At 33.2% G+C, this 13,552-nt stretch overlaps 1 protein-coding gene across 1 annotated transcript in view; it reads right to left on the bottom strand.

The window, feature by feature from the left end:
* Positions 1 to 654: 654 nt before the first annotated feature.
* LOC124420085 (neurobeachin-like protein 1) overlaps positions 655 to 13,552 on the bottom strand; it is a 27,202-nt gene continuing 14,304 nt past the window's right edge. The window contains exons 13-14 of the mRNA XM_046951869.1: positions 6,207 to 6,384; positions 655 to 3,047 (exon numbers count right to left, since the gene is read on the bottom strand). Of these exons, the coding sequence (XP_046807825.1) occupies positions 2,885 to 3,047; positions 6,207 to 6,384 (341 nt within the window). The 3' untranslated portion in view covers positions 655 to 2,884. The remainder of the gene's footprint in view (positions 3,048 to 6,206; positions 6,385 to 13,552) is intronic.

The following is a 13,552-nucleotide window of genomic DNA, read 5'->3' as shown; positions in this document are numbered from 1 at the left end:
AGTCTATAGTCTAGTCTATAGTCTAGTCTATAGTCTAGTCTATAGTCTAGTCTATAGTCTATAGTCTAGTCTATAGTCTAGTCTATAGTCTAGTCTATAGTCTAGTCTATAGTCTAGTCTCTATAGTCTAGTCTATAGTCTAGTCTATAGTCTAGTCTATAGTCTAGTCTATAGTCTAGTCTATAGTCTAGTCTATAGTCTAGTCTATAGTCTAGTCTATAGTCTAGTCTATAGTCTAGTCTATAGTCTAGTCTATAGTCTAGTCTATAGTCTAGTCTATAGTCTAGTCTATAGTCTAGTCTATAGTCTAGTCTATAGTCTAGTCTATAGTCTAGTCTATAGTCTAGTCTATAGTCTAGTCTATAGTCTAGTCTATAGTCTATAGTCTATAGTCTAGTCTATAGTCTAGTCTATAGTCTAGTCTATAGTCTAGTCTATAGTCTAGTCTATAGTCTAGTCTATAGTCTAGTCTATAGTCTATTCTATAGTCTAGTCTATTCTATAGTCTAGTCTAGTCTATAGTCTAGTCTATTGTCTAGTATATAGTCTAGTCTATAGTCTAGTCTATAGTATAGTCTGGAGTCTAGTCTATAGTCTAGTCTATAGTTTAGTCTATAGTCTAGTCTATAGTCTAGTCTATAGTCTAGTCTATAGTCTAGTCTATAGTCTAGTCTATATAGTCTAGTCTATAGTCTAGTCTATGTAGTCTAGTCTATAGTCTAGTCTATATAGTCTAGTCTATAGTCTAGTCCAAGTGATAACCAAAATTTATTAAAATGTCTCGTCAATCGCGTCCTCAGTGTAGTAATTGTTAAATTAGTAATAACGGAAAATTTTATTTCTTTTTTTTTCTTAATTTATGGGAATTTTTTTTAAGATGATTTTACTTTACATTTGTATTGATCTAAATCATCGCATTCGTATATGATGTTCATTTAAATGTTTAGTATTTTTTTAATGATCCGGAAATATGTATTAAGAGCAATGTAATCAGTAAATTTTAATCATTCTATTAAAAATGATTTATTACAAACTACAAAACTTAAAACGAATTCTCGGTGGCTTACGTGACTTTTGAATTTGTTCCAATTAAGTGGTTTAATTAATTGTTTCGCTGTAGGTTTTTGGATTAGGTTTAAAAATCAATTGAAATTTTTGTAGAATCCTTTAAAAGAATAACAAAGAAGAAGAAATAGAAAAAAATAATGACTTAGATCGAGGTAAAAGATCTAAAACATATTTTTTCATTAAGGCGCACAAATTGTTGAACTAGAAACATATTAATGGTTATACATATCGTATTAATGCACCTTTTAGTAACTCGGGGACTCAACAATTCCTTGAGACGAACTGGTAATGTTGCGCTATCGATATTTCACAAGTAATTATTTTATTGTCAGAAACATTTATAGTTGTTTGAAACTTTATATAGAGATATTTGAAAGTAAGGACAATATATAACAGGGGTTATATCTGTATATTAAAGCCAATGGCTTAAAATTTTAGACGACATAATAAATTTTACAAATCAAAATGACTAAAGATTCGAATGTGGAAGGTATCTCAAAAACTTTGATTGATTTATCATTTGAAATAACTTCGTGCTAATGAAAACCACAGATTTGCATCTCCGTATATTACAAACAATGTCGGCTTTTAAAGCGTCATAGAAAGTCATCAATAGGGGTCAAATCGCTTGACCTTGACTCGCCGTATGATATATATATCGGAATCCTCTTGAGATCATATCTTGCTCAGATCATTTAATTGATCATGGCGCGGTAACGATCTTAATTGATCATATCACGAGTTTATCGGAAGTAATGGAGTCTGTCGGGTCTGTTGTGAATTGGATTTTATGCGGCAATTCTGATTATTTACAATCCAATTAAACAAGAATCTATGATTTAATAGGATTCGCAAGATGACTGACTTAAAGAGTCAAATTTGGATAATTTGTTTGTCATCATATTTCAATCTAGTCATGACGATTAACCAGATTATATGTATTTCTCCCCCATGTCATGTTACCTTGATGAAAGACCTCATCCTGGTGTTATTGCAATTCCGGGAAAAGCGGCGAGAGATGTCAATTCACTCCTTGGACATTCCTAGGAATTATTTGACATGGGTTCGAACCAGAGAATCATATGATCTGGCCAGAGAAAACTCTGTTTATCCCAGATTTACCAAGAACAAAGTCTTCGATTTATTTGTACTTCGGTCTATCGGTTACGTCTGTTGGTGATGGTGAGTGATCGGCGATGTTGAGTGATCGCAGAAGCTCGCTACAAAGACAAGTACAAGCAAAGTGCACATATACTGTAAATTGCTACCGGCGTTTAAGGAGCACAATGCCACGGCTGGGGAGTCGTCACAGAAACTTGTCACACAAAGACTTAAGCTATCATATTAAAATATATAAATCATTCAAAGTAATTTTCTAAAGTTCTGTTTCCGTTTTTCGTTACAAATATAATTGATAAATGTTTGAAATCTGTTGCATCATATTTGTTTCCCCATTTATAGTTATTAATTTAAAAAAATTCAGCTGAAACTGTTTAAGTTAAGATTACATAAAAAATAAATCTTAATAAGTGTGTTACACTAATGGTTTTACTAATATGTTAGAATAGATTAGACGGGGAAACACCAATAACAAATGAAAACCCCTTTCATCTCTAACTAATGACTTTTAAAACGTATTAATTAAATTGATTTGCATAAGTATTAATTAATTAGTAATAGTATTTAAATAATTAAAAACAAAATAGTTTTTATATAGATTAAATATAAAATAAAAAAATAAAAAAACAATTCGTTGAAACAATTCGTTTTCTCATTAAATAGCTCTCTCGTGTAACATATCCTTCGACTACTATACCTATACATTAAGAACAGAGTGTTTTTTAATACCTACAGGTAAATGAACAGCTACAACAGCTAAACGTCCATCACGTAATGGAGCTAGAATATGTGTATTACCCGGTGTTACGACTACGGTTTGTATGGGCACATGTAACGGTATATCAAATACCGGCTTAAGGCTGTAAGTAAAAAAAGAAATTAATTAATTGATTGATTTTGAATTTATTGATTATTTAATATACAACAAGTTCAAGTATAAAATACAGGTTTTTATATATATGTTTATATATATATTTTTATAAATTATTTTATATTTAAATTATTATTGCAACTATTATTTTCAAAGCTTAGTAATAAATTTATATTAATCATATTAATTATTAAAAATATATTCTCTACTATATATTATTGAGTGATTTTGAAAAAATAAAACTGTTTGATAAGGTAATTTTATTTAGAGCTTGGAAACAAATTATTAAACTTTTTTTTAAATATAATTTATGAAACGTGCTGATTTTATCATCAGCACCCTGTTTGATAGAAATCTAAATATTTATATGCTAATGATCGCAAATTTTTAAACACTTTACAAATTATTCGTTACATTTGAAAATTTCCATCGAATAACAAAAACAAATCTTAATGTTGGACTGCTTTAGACAAAAAGTGTAATATCAAACACCTACAGGGAGTACATGCTGCTTGGGTATACTTCTTCAACCAATGTTATGGAAATTCCACCCATTGAAACATATTTAAGATATGAAGCCGAACGGCTCTTTACTTTAGGCGAACTGGCCAAAAACGGTTATAGGACTCGTCATCAATGTATAGACTGGACACATTTGAAGGTTATACACCAATCATCAGATGTGCTTGATCGCATACCAGACACAGAATATGAGGAAAACTTTGAAACGCAGAACCCACATAGAATGTCTTGGCCAAGCGTAAATCTAGAGCAAATACCAGCAGGAATCCCTTGTTACACTGAAGACTTTAAGATGGGGAATAAAGGGAGCCTGGGATTTTTCTACAGAAACAGAAACATACCATCGTTTACCTAATCATAACGCAATCTTCCAAGCAGAAGTTTAAACAATAACGGACTCTGTTAATTAGATTAGAAAAAATGTTGCTCCCACAGTCCTTAATATATCTAGTGACATCCAGAAGGGCGATATCAAGTGATAGAAGTAAATCTAAGACCTTATTAGATTGTAAGAAAGCTTTAACTGAATACTCTCCCAGAGGTAAGGTTTACATCATATGGGTACCAGGCCACTCGGGAGTAGTCGGATAGAATTAAATCTAAGACCATATTGGATTGTAGGAAAACTTTAAGTGGATACTCTCCCAGAGATAAGGTTTAAATCTATGGGTACCAGTCGACTCGGAAGTAGTCGGCAATGAAAGGAAGAATGTAACAGCTTTAAAAGGAAGGGAGCTCGAGGTAGTTAAACTGACAAATGCAAAACCATACGACGCCACAAAAGCTGAATTAAAAAAAAATGGGTGAGAGAATCATTAAGGCCTCTTGGAATAGTGAAACGGTTGGTATAACCATAAAGATCGTATGGGGTGACCCTGATGAGAATAAGACAAGAAATTTCCTCAAAATGAGCAAGTCTGAAAATAATACGATGGTACATATTCTGAGTGCACACACAGGATTACGAGCACATCGATACAAAATTGGTCGTGCGGATTCAGACGAATGTAAAGCATGTGGAGAGGACAGTGAAACTTTGGAGCACTATCTATGCCACTGTTAGGCATTCGTCGAAGTTAGATACAATTACCTTGGAAGTGATATTATTCTGGAAATAACACTCCTGACAAACACTGCTGGAAATTCATTGAAAAATAATACTATGTGACAAAAATAAATACCTGGGAAGTGATATTATTTTCTCTGAAAGGTGGATCCGAGTAGAACAAGAATATGTTTTTGAAATTTCCTAAACACCTCCAAAATCTTGAGTTTTGGGTAAAAACCGGCTTTTCGTACTCTTAAGCACTTATAAGTCAGTAACTTAGTTGAATTTCAACCGATTTTAACTTTCTCCACGGATTTTTTAAAAGCAAAATTGCATTTTAATTAAGAATAAACATGGGTCTTCCAGGCATTTCAATTTTCGTTTATTTTTGTCTCACTGTATGGTATAGTGACCTAGGTGTATTTCTTGGAATTTGATGTACTATACATCTATCTATCAAACTAACCTAATCAAACTCCGCAAAATAGTTATGATTCCCCAGTATACAGCTTGTCTAAAGTATTAAGCTATGCCGAATAAGAACTCAGAATTGTTCCATTTCATTAGGATAAATTCGTAATAATCAAGACGTTTTATAAGTAAAACTTATATCGTTTGAAAGTCCTAGACATTGGCTTCAATATAAGCGTTAAAACTCTGTTATATCTCGCGGCTTCAATGACATTTAGTTGGTGTAAAACCAAAGAATATTTGAATTTCTTAAGGCGATCTTATATGGGGATAGGGTCAATTATGGACCGATTCTCATAAAACATATTTCAGGGCTAAATTCGTATTTTTAAGCCAGTAATGAGAGTTGTAGCCCTTTTTTGGAGGGGACCATATACGAGGGGTACTCATAAAATTTGCTTGAGACAACTTGACTCATTTAAAATGTTGAATTTCAATGCTGTACTGGCATTTTTAAAACAGTTATGACTGTGAAAGCTGTTTTTCGGTAAGTCACTTGTATGGGAGCTATACTAAAACGTGACCGATATTGTTTAATTTCAGGCGGACAGACATGGCTAGATCGTCTTAGAATTTAATAAGGATCCAGAATAGTATATATATTCTGTGGGTCTATGATCAATATTTCAATATGTTACAAACCGAATAACAAAATCAATATGCCCCCATCTTTTTTGATGGTGTGTATAAAAACACAGGAAACATGCCCCAGGTCATGTCCGACCTTAGGCTTCAGTAGACCATCACTTTCAAGATGCCAGGATATCCGAAAAAGTGGGTAAATTTTGTATTGAACGGTTTGAGTTTGTGAAGAAAATATTTGTTATTTTATCATCACTACTATTACATACGCGAATATACCTGGCGCCTATTTGAATAGAACATGTTCTTTATAGCAAATTGTTTGATAAAAGCCACTGAACTTTTTAAAATGAATGAACATGATACAATTTATATTTTTTATATAAGAATCAAATATTTAGTGCAATAATCAAAAGTATTCTATACACAAATCACGTTTTAATTTCTTAATAAAAAATAAATTACATTAGTTTGTTTTTAACCTTTTTGTTTTTTACATTTATGTAGAAAATCATGTCAACTTACCCATGCAAACGACTTAATGTTATATCACCAGCATCATCGGCTACAACTAAATAATCCGATGCTGTGGCCAAACCTGTAACACGACCCGATACATATTTGGAACCTAAACTGGTGCCATTAATGCTGTAAACGTGTACTGAATGAGATGTATCATCCAAAGCACTAAATGCAATATGACCTAAAAGTAATAAAAAAAAACAAAATTATAATTTGAATTTATAACTTAACGTTGATAATTAGAGATAGGATTCGGTATAAATAGCTAATTAGTAATCAATACCCTACACTTCTAATACTAATAACAAATTGAATGAGTTCTATGCGATTTAGATTCCTTGAATTCCAAATACTATCAGATATTCGATTTGTGTCCTAATCTGGCTGAGTCAGTCAATGTACAAGCACTTTGCTGAAGTACTCGATCTAATCTCTTGTCATAGTAGCCCCGTTATGGACAGGTTGCATGGGATCAATCCCCAGGCAGCATAGGATTAATCCTCAGATAGTATGGGATCAAGTCCAATTCATACCCCGAAAATTAAAAAGCAATTACTGGTCTAAAGTCTACGCCAATATTGGGTGAAATCAATCTTCCGGACATACCGGAAGGTGACCACACTTCTGATGTCATGAAAGATTGCATTATTTAACATGTAATCCCCATCATCTATATTCCATTCCAGTGCATTTCTTAACCTCTTAAAGCCTGCGAAACCACACTACTGAAATGCACTGTTGTTCCAACAACACCTAGAGACGTATTTGGTAGCCCGAAATACTCAGCCAATAAATCAGGATCCCACTTTATGTCGAGATAATGTGACAAAGGATGTAGGAATTTCCTAAGTCAATTCGAACCCAATAATTGCACCGACAAGTTTAATGACATTCATAAGTTTCGCATCATGAAACAATATGAATCCTGTTGAGAAGGCAACTGAACCAGAGAACTTAACTGAAGTAAGAGGTACTAGTCGCCCGGCGGACAAAGGTGACTTTTCCGATCGTACACCAACATACATCAGTGTCATTCTCAAACAATAAGAAACGATCTACGAGATGACAGCAACTACCAAGTGTCATTCTGTAAATTCCCCAACCTATACTTACGCCCTACTACGCGACGAGTAAGAGATACTCAACTGGTTTAGGAATTCAGCACAGGTTTCTCTGTCACATCTCCTAGTGACATTTGTTGAGATGGCAACAGCACTGGAGAGAGAATCCAGACAAATATGACATGGATATATCAGTCATTAAACCAACATTCTTTCCCCGTGATTTTGGGTATTAAATCAACCGGTCACTCGTATTGGCAGATTATATGGGATATTGCACAAACACCAAGATGGAGATTTCATCAAGGTAACATGCACGCGGGGCATATAGATGTCTTGAACACTTTATAAATTCTAATGTTTAAAGGAATGGGGCGATTCTCATAAAATTCGGTTGAGAGATTTGGTTTCTTTTTCTAAAGAGGACCTTATATGGGGGGTAGGACCGATGCTCTTAAAATTTGGTAGAAATTTTTGCTTGTAAGAAACTTACTTATAACGAACTTCAACGCTATACATGTATTTTTAAGTAATTGTAGAACAAACATTGGTCCTACACATAGCTTTTTTTCAGTAACACTTTTTGAGTCGATTAAGCTATATCCGTCTGTCCGTCCGTGTTTCCATGTAAACTTTGTGCTCTCACTGCAAAGGACGAAGCTTATTGGAAATTTTTAAAACCGGTTTATAATTTCGCATAGTCCCCATGCAACTGTACCCCCGGTAAGGGCTTTTGAGCTCAAAATTTGCAAACATTAACAAAACTTAGTTTTAAATACTTAGTCTTAATGATGACCGGGCCACATTTAACCCCAGCCCCACATAAAGTCTAAATAATGACTTTTCTTAGCAAGAAATTGTTAAAGTATTTCGGAAATTAAAGCAAAATTATTTATTATAGCCCATGACCGTCTATATATTCTAACTTCTTTTTATGTTTTAAATTGATCATAGAACAAGTTCCTTTTCGCGTTACAATGATTTTCCTATAAAAGTTTCACTTTATAATCTAAATAAGATTGCAGGTGTGTCGTCCAAATAAATTGCGCATTATTTTACTTTTTTCCAAACATATGTAATAAATGACATTAAATTTGTGTGTTAAATACTTAAATTTATTTTTAAAGTTAATGCAAATAACAATTATTTACACACACACACACCCTCAAAAAAATGCACATTATTAAGTACAAACTGGTAAAAACTGGCACAAATATAAATTCTATTTAAAGTATCATAAAATTCAATCAAAATTATTATTTGATTTATTTTAATTGAGTTTTTTTTTGTTTGGGAATTTCTTTGGTATGTGTGTGCAATAAAATTGTTAAATTTATGACTTTATTATAAAAAATAAATATAAAAGAATGTGAGATAATAATGAAAAAAAAAAAAAATGTGATAATTATTTGCATTAATTCTATAGAACTGAATTGGAACAATGTACTAAGAAAGAATTTTTTAGCAATAGCTAATATGACAAATATTTGAGGGATTATATATTAATCTAATAGCATGACTAGCTATTCAAAAAATGAAAAATTTTTGTTTTAAGAAAGCCCTGTTATCACTTAAGAAAGAGATGGTTATTACAGTGTCATTAAACAATATGTTAAGTAAATAGTAATAGTTAGGGTAGAAGGGGGATCATTCGCCATAAGGGGACATCTGTCAATGCGAATAACTTGAAAACCGAGTAATCGATTTTATCGCATTATTAAATTTTGTTTTCGTTTATCGATTATCTATCATCCCTGAAAATTTGAAACATTAACTTTACATATGATGGGAGGCAGACATGATTAATTGTTTTTCAAAGGGCTGTGAAAATATTTCACTGTGTGAACTTTTTGTGCTAACTTTTTTAGTTTTTGTGATAGAAAAAATATATTGGTCAGTATTAGAATGTCAATAATAGTGAACAATAAGACATAATAAAATTTTCGATAATATAATTTGAATCCCGAAAAAAAAAAATGAAACTAAACCCCAGAACTGTCCGTCGCCGTTTTTGGTCAGTGCGGAAAAGTTAAAAAAAATATGTACATGAGGATGACTTAAGAAAAATTGAAAGGAATAAAACTAAAGCCAACATATCTAAGTATCCGAACTAAGAAAAAAATTAAGAATATGTATTGTGGTTTTAATTTGAGGCCGCCTCAAAAAAAAGTGGCTATGGTCCCCCTTCTACCCTACTAATTATTTAAACCCATTTTCACCATGTCCAGTTATTTTTGAACTTTAAGTTATATTGACAGTTCTCATATAAAAATCGACTTAACTGAAAGAAAAACTATCATTTAAACGATAACTGGAAGTGGTGAAAATGGTGGCAAATAGCATAAACAAACTGTAGGTTACTACTTCCCAGCAAAAAAAGAACTTCCAAAGAAGAGAAAAAGAAGCAGAATTACCATGGAAGTACTGAAATAGATCTGAAGAAGTGATGATTTTAACAAAGGCTTGTCATTGGGGAGATGTTCTATTTATTTGATTCCAAATTCATTTCATCTGAAGTCATTCTTAGGAAGTAATTTTGACGTTTTTTTTTTAAGTTATTAGGAAGTGAAATTGAATACAACTATTTTGACTTAAATAATATAACCATAAATAAATCACATGCATTTATCAATTAACTCTATAATAAAATGTGTTAATTAAAAAAAAATTCAGTAAAAAAATTACCTTCAATTTCAAACAAAATCCAATCACTTCTTTGGAAGTCAATACACACAACTTCCACAGAAGGTAAACAAATTCCCTTAGTGCTACTTTTGAAGTGGTGATAAATGCTATTCTTTTGAATAGCGTTTAATTTTTGCTGGATTGATACGTCCACACATAAAATATTAAAAGTTTTGGGCGGTTTATTAAATATTAAAAAAATTGGGCGGTTTATGAATAGTGGGCGTGGCAGCTATCATAATAATTAAATTGATATATCTATGAATCTATAGCAGTCAGACTTGTACATTTTTTACAATAAACTCCACAGAGACCTCTCCCATAACTGGGACATGAAACAAATCCGAAACTCTGCTCTGGAACTAAAGGTTCCCATGGTAGTACATGTCCTCCGGTTTGACCCTTTGTCAAATCATTCCAAGGATCATCACCAGTTTAAAGTTTCACGAGACTAGAGGTACTGGTAGCACCTCTTTGCCCCGGAATTGCAATAACATCAATATGGGCAAAAATTCATGAATGTAATATACCCTCGGGGGGCAAACCACATGGAAAGTGTAAAATAGGTTTGAATTGAATATGGCGTAAGGGTAAACATATTTTACGCAGCTTTTTAGATTATAATGAAATTTAATGTGACACATGTAAACTTTTCGACCCAAACCAGATCAGGAAAAAATTCTAATTAGATCAGATAATTAGATCTTCTTGTCATTGGCTTCCTTCGAAATTGAATGCAAAAATCTTCGGAGCTTTGTTATTTTAGGTATTACAATCAAAAAAGAACACTGAGTAGTTAAGTTTACGTCACTGTTAATTCCTTTCATATATCGCTACAAAGGGGTTTTTTACCAATTTTTTTCAGGAAAAGAAGGGTACAATGACTTCAATAATAGCATTGCCCTATTTTCTCGGATCTGATGTAATGTTGCATCCTACTTACAACCTAACCTAACATCACTGTTAATAGAACAAATACAGTCAAAGTTACAGTACTGGACTTAGTAACGTCTCTATAAAATACCATATACAAAACTAGGTAAAGGCCTAACAGGTAGAGTTTGAGTATTTTTAGTATCAATAGGAATATATTGGACAAAACAAAGGTCAGACCAGCAAAAGAACAGAAAATTGATATAAATTAAAAGAGATCTCTTTAAATAAGACTGACTTAAAAGATAATAATTTTGATAATTTTTTATTAGAAAAGCGTGTACCACGAAACAATTGTTAAAATCGAATAATAACATTTTTGTGAAAAAAATGTATGTATTTTCGCCAAACACTTGATTAATCATTTTAAATAACAAAACCCCAAAAAAAGACTCGTGCAGTTTTTTTTTTTAAATCCCACGCTTTTCGGCTTTCATAATGCCACAATTACTAATAATTTCTTTTTGGGTTTTTTTCTCATTAATGAAATTTTGGACTTTAAACCCTCATGTTTAATATATATATACAATTAACAAGTAAAAATTATTTTTACTTATGCGCTGTGAGTACAAATTTTGGGCGATAAATTATAGTTTTTTAAATATGGTTAATGCCATGGTCAAAGTTCTAAGTTTTTTTCTTTACGTTGATGGTAATTATTCGCTTATTCCTCCGCTAATTAATCTATCTAACAAATTGTCATAATGATAAAGTATATATATTTTTTGTTTTTTTTAATCAAATTTGATTTTTTTTGTTTTTATTAAACTAGAAAACACACACCCATGACTTTGCCTCTAATTAAACATTCATACATAATATTGCATTAATGAAATAAATATTATTAAATATTTATTGACGTCATATTAACAACTAATTAGAAATGTTTTATATACAGGGTGTACGAATATATTTGGCACAATTTTTTTGTTCATGTCTACACAAGAAAACTTTTGATTTTGTGTAGTTAAGAGAAAGAAATACCAATCATCTCTCTCGCGATAAGGAGTTTCTTGTTCTCGGGAACATGTTTTGCACGTTTTTTGTTTATGGAAATTTTGCATGACGCTGTCAAATTTCATAAAGGAAAATTCTCTTCCAAAACCGACGCTGACAAACACCATATATAAAGCGTTTAATGAATTCGCCGCAAAATGAAAGACTTTACCTTAAAAGATATTCGCCTTAATGATTCGTTATATCCATCATCAAAAAACATGTATATTGTTGTTGTCATTACGTTTGTAACACATCAAAATATTCGCCTAAAAGACACAAAAGTATGACTGTCGAGAATTTTAACGTGAGCACCTGCCTTGAAGGCCTTATCTCACGGTGTTCTTGTTCTTCAATGAAGAACTCAGGTGGCAATTTTTGTACATTGGCTTTGACCGGTCTCTGACCATTGGATGGCCTCTGTTGAATCGGCAACAGCACCTAGAGACGTAACCGGTGGACCGAAGTACGATCCATCAATAAGCCGAAGACATGATATGAGCAGAGTATACTCTGAACTCTCTCCGCGAATTTGGGTTTAAACCATAGCCACTACGTGGATGCCGAAGAAACCTCAACCAACTGAGCAGCCAGGACATAGTCCTGCGGGCAACTGGCCACCCGTAGTACCAGATTATGCGGTGCTCTGGTCTGACATCTGGTAGTCCATGCAAGGACTAAGCCAAGCAGTAGATTGTAACCAACTTTTCAGTCCCGGCCAGACTGGAGGTATTGGTCACCTCTTTATACCCCGGGATTGCAATAACACCAAGGCGGAGGTCTCGCCAAGGTAACATGCCACCGGGGGGACACAAAAGTATATATACTGTGGGTCCTTATTAAATTCTGAAACGATCTGACCGTCCGTCTTTCTGTTCATGATAGGGACCATAAGGTAGGAGCCAAACAGAATGCCGTACCTGGTGTGTAGCCCTATCCCACGGTGGTACTTTTTCAATCACAGGGTGAATACAATGCGTCGACCATGCTCAACCAAGGCAGGAAGAGCATGAGTTACAAGTTCGAAGAAGACATGTCTTTACCCTTTGTCAGGATTAGAGACATCAAAATGAATTTCTAAGGGCACTCGGTTGCAATGCAATTCCACACAGAGCTTATACTCTACCCACGATTTGGGTTTAAACCACAGCCACTAAGTTACTCCCCGAAGGGACTAACCAACAACCAGGCTGGAAACAATGTTTCAGGGGCACCTGGATTGCGTGATACCTCATTATACACTTCAGTCTGTCTTCGTAGACAGAACTCCCCCGGTTGGGTCCCAGAAGACCCGGAAGAGAGGAACCAGACAGTTAAAGTTTTGTATAAATATTCTCCATTGATAAGGTTTGTTTGGTCCACGGCAAAAACGGTCCACGGTTTCGAGTTGCCCCAATAAGTGACACCCCTTTTTAAAGTTTAACAGTCACATAATTTGTTAAAAAATATCAGTATGGCAATGATGAATTTTATATAAATAAGTAATATTCGAACGAAAATCTCTTAACGAAGTTTTATGACGATCTGTTCATAAGCGACCCAATTTCCCTAAAAGATCTTCATCTTTAGAAAATGTATTTAACGTTTATTACTGGATTAAAAATGCGAGTACAGCGATGAGTTTCGATATAAACAAATTTCATATAAGTTAAAATCTCTCTATTAACTTTTGTG

The sequence above is a fragment of the Lucilia cuprina genome, chromosome 5 (genome assembly GCF_022045245.1).
Source record: "Lucilia cuprina isolate Lc7/37 chromosome 5, ASM2204524v1, whole genome shotgun sequence".
Taxonomy (NCBI): Eukaryota; Metazoa; Arthropoda; class Insecta; order Diptera; family Calliphoridae; genus Lucilia; species Lucilia cuprina.
Note: the sequence above shows the minus strand (reverse complement) of the source record. Positions and strands in the feature narration are given on the sequence as shown.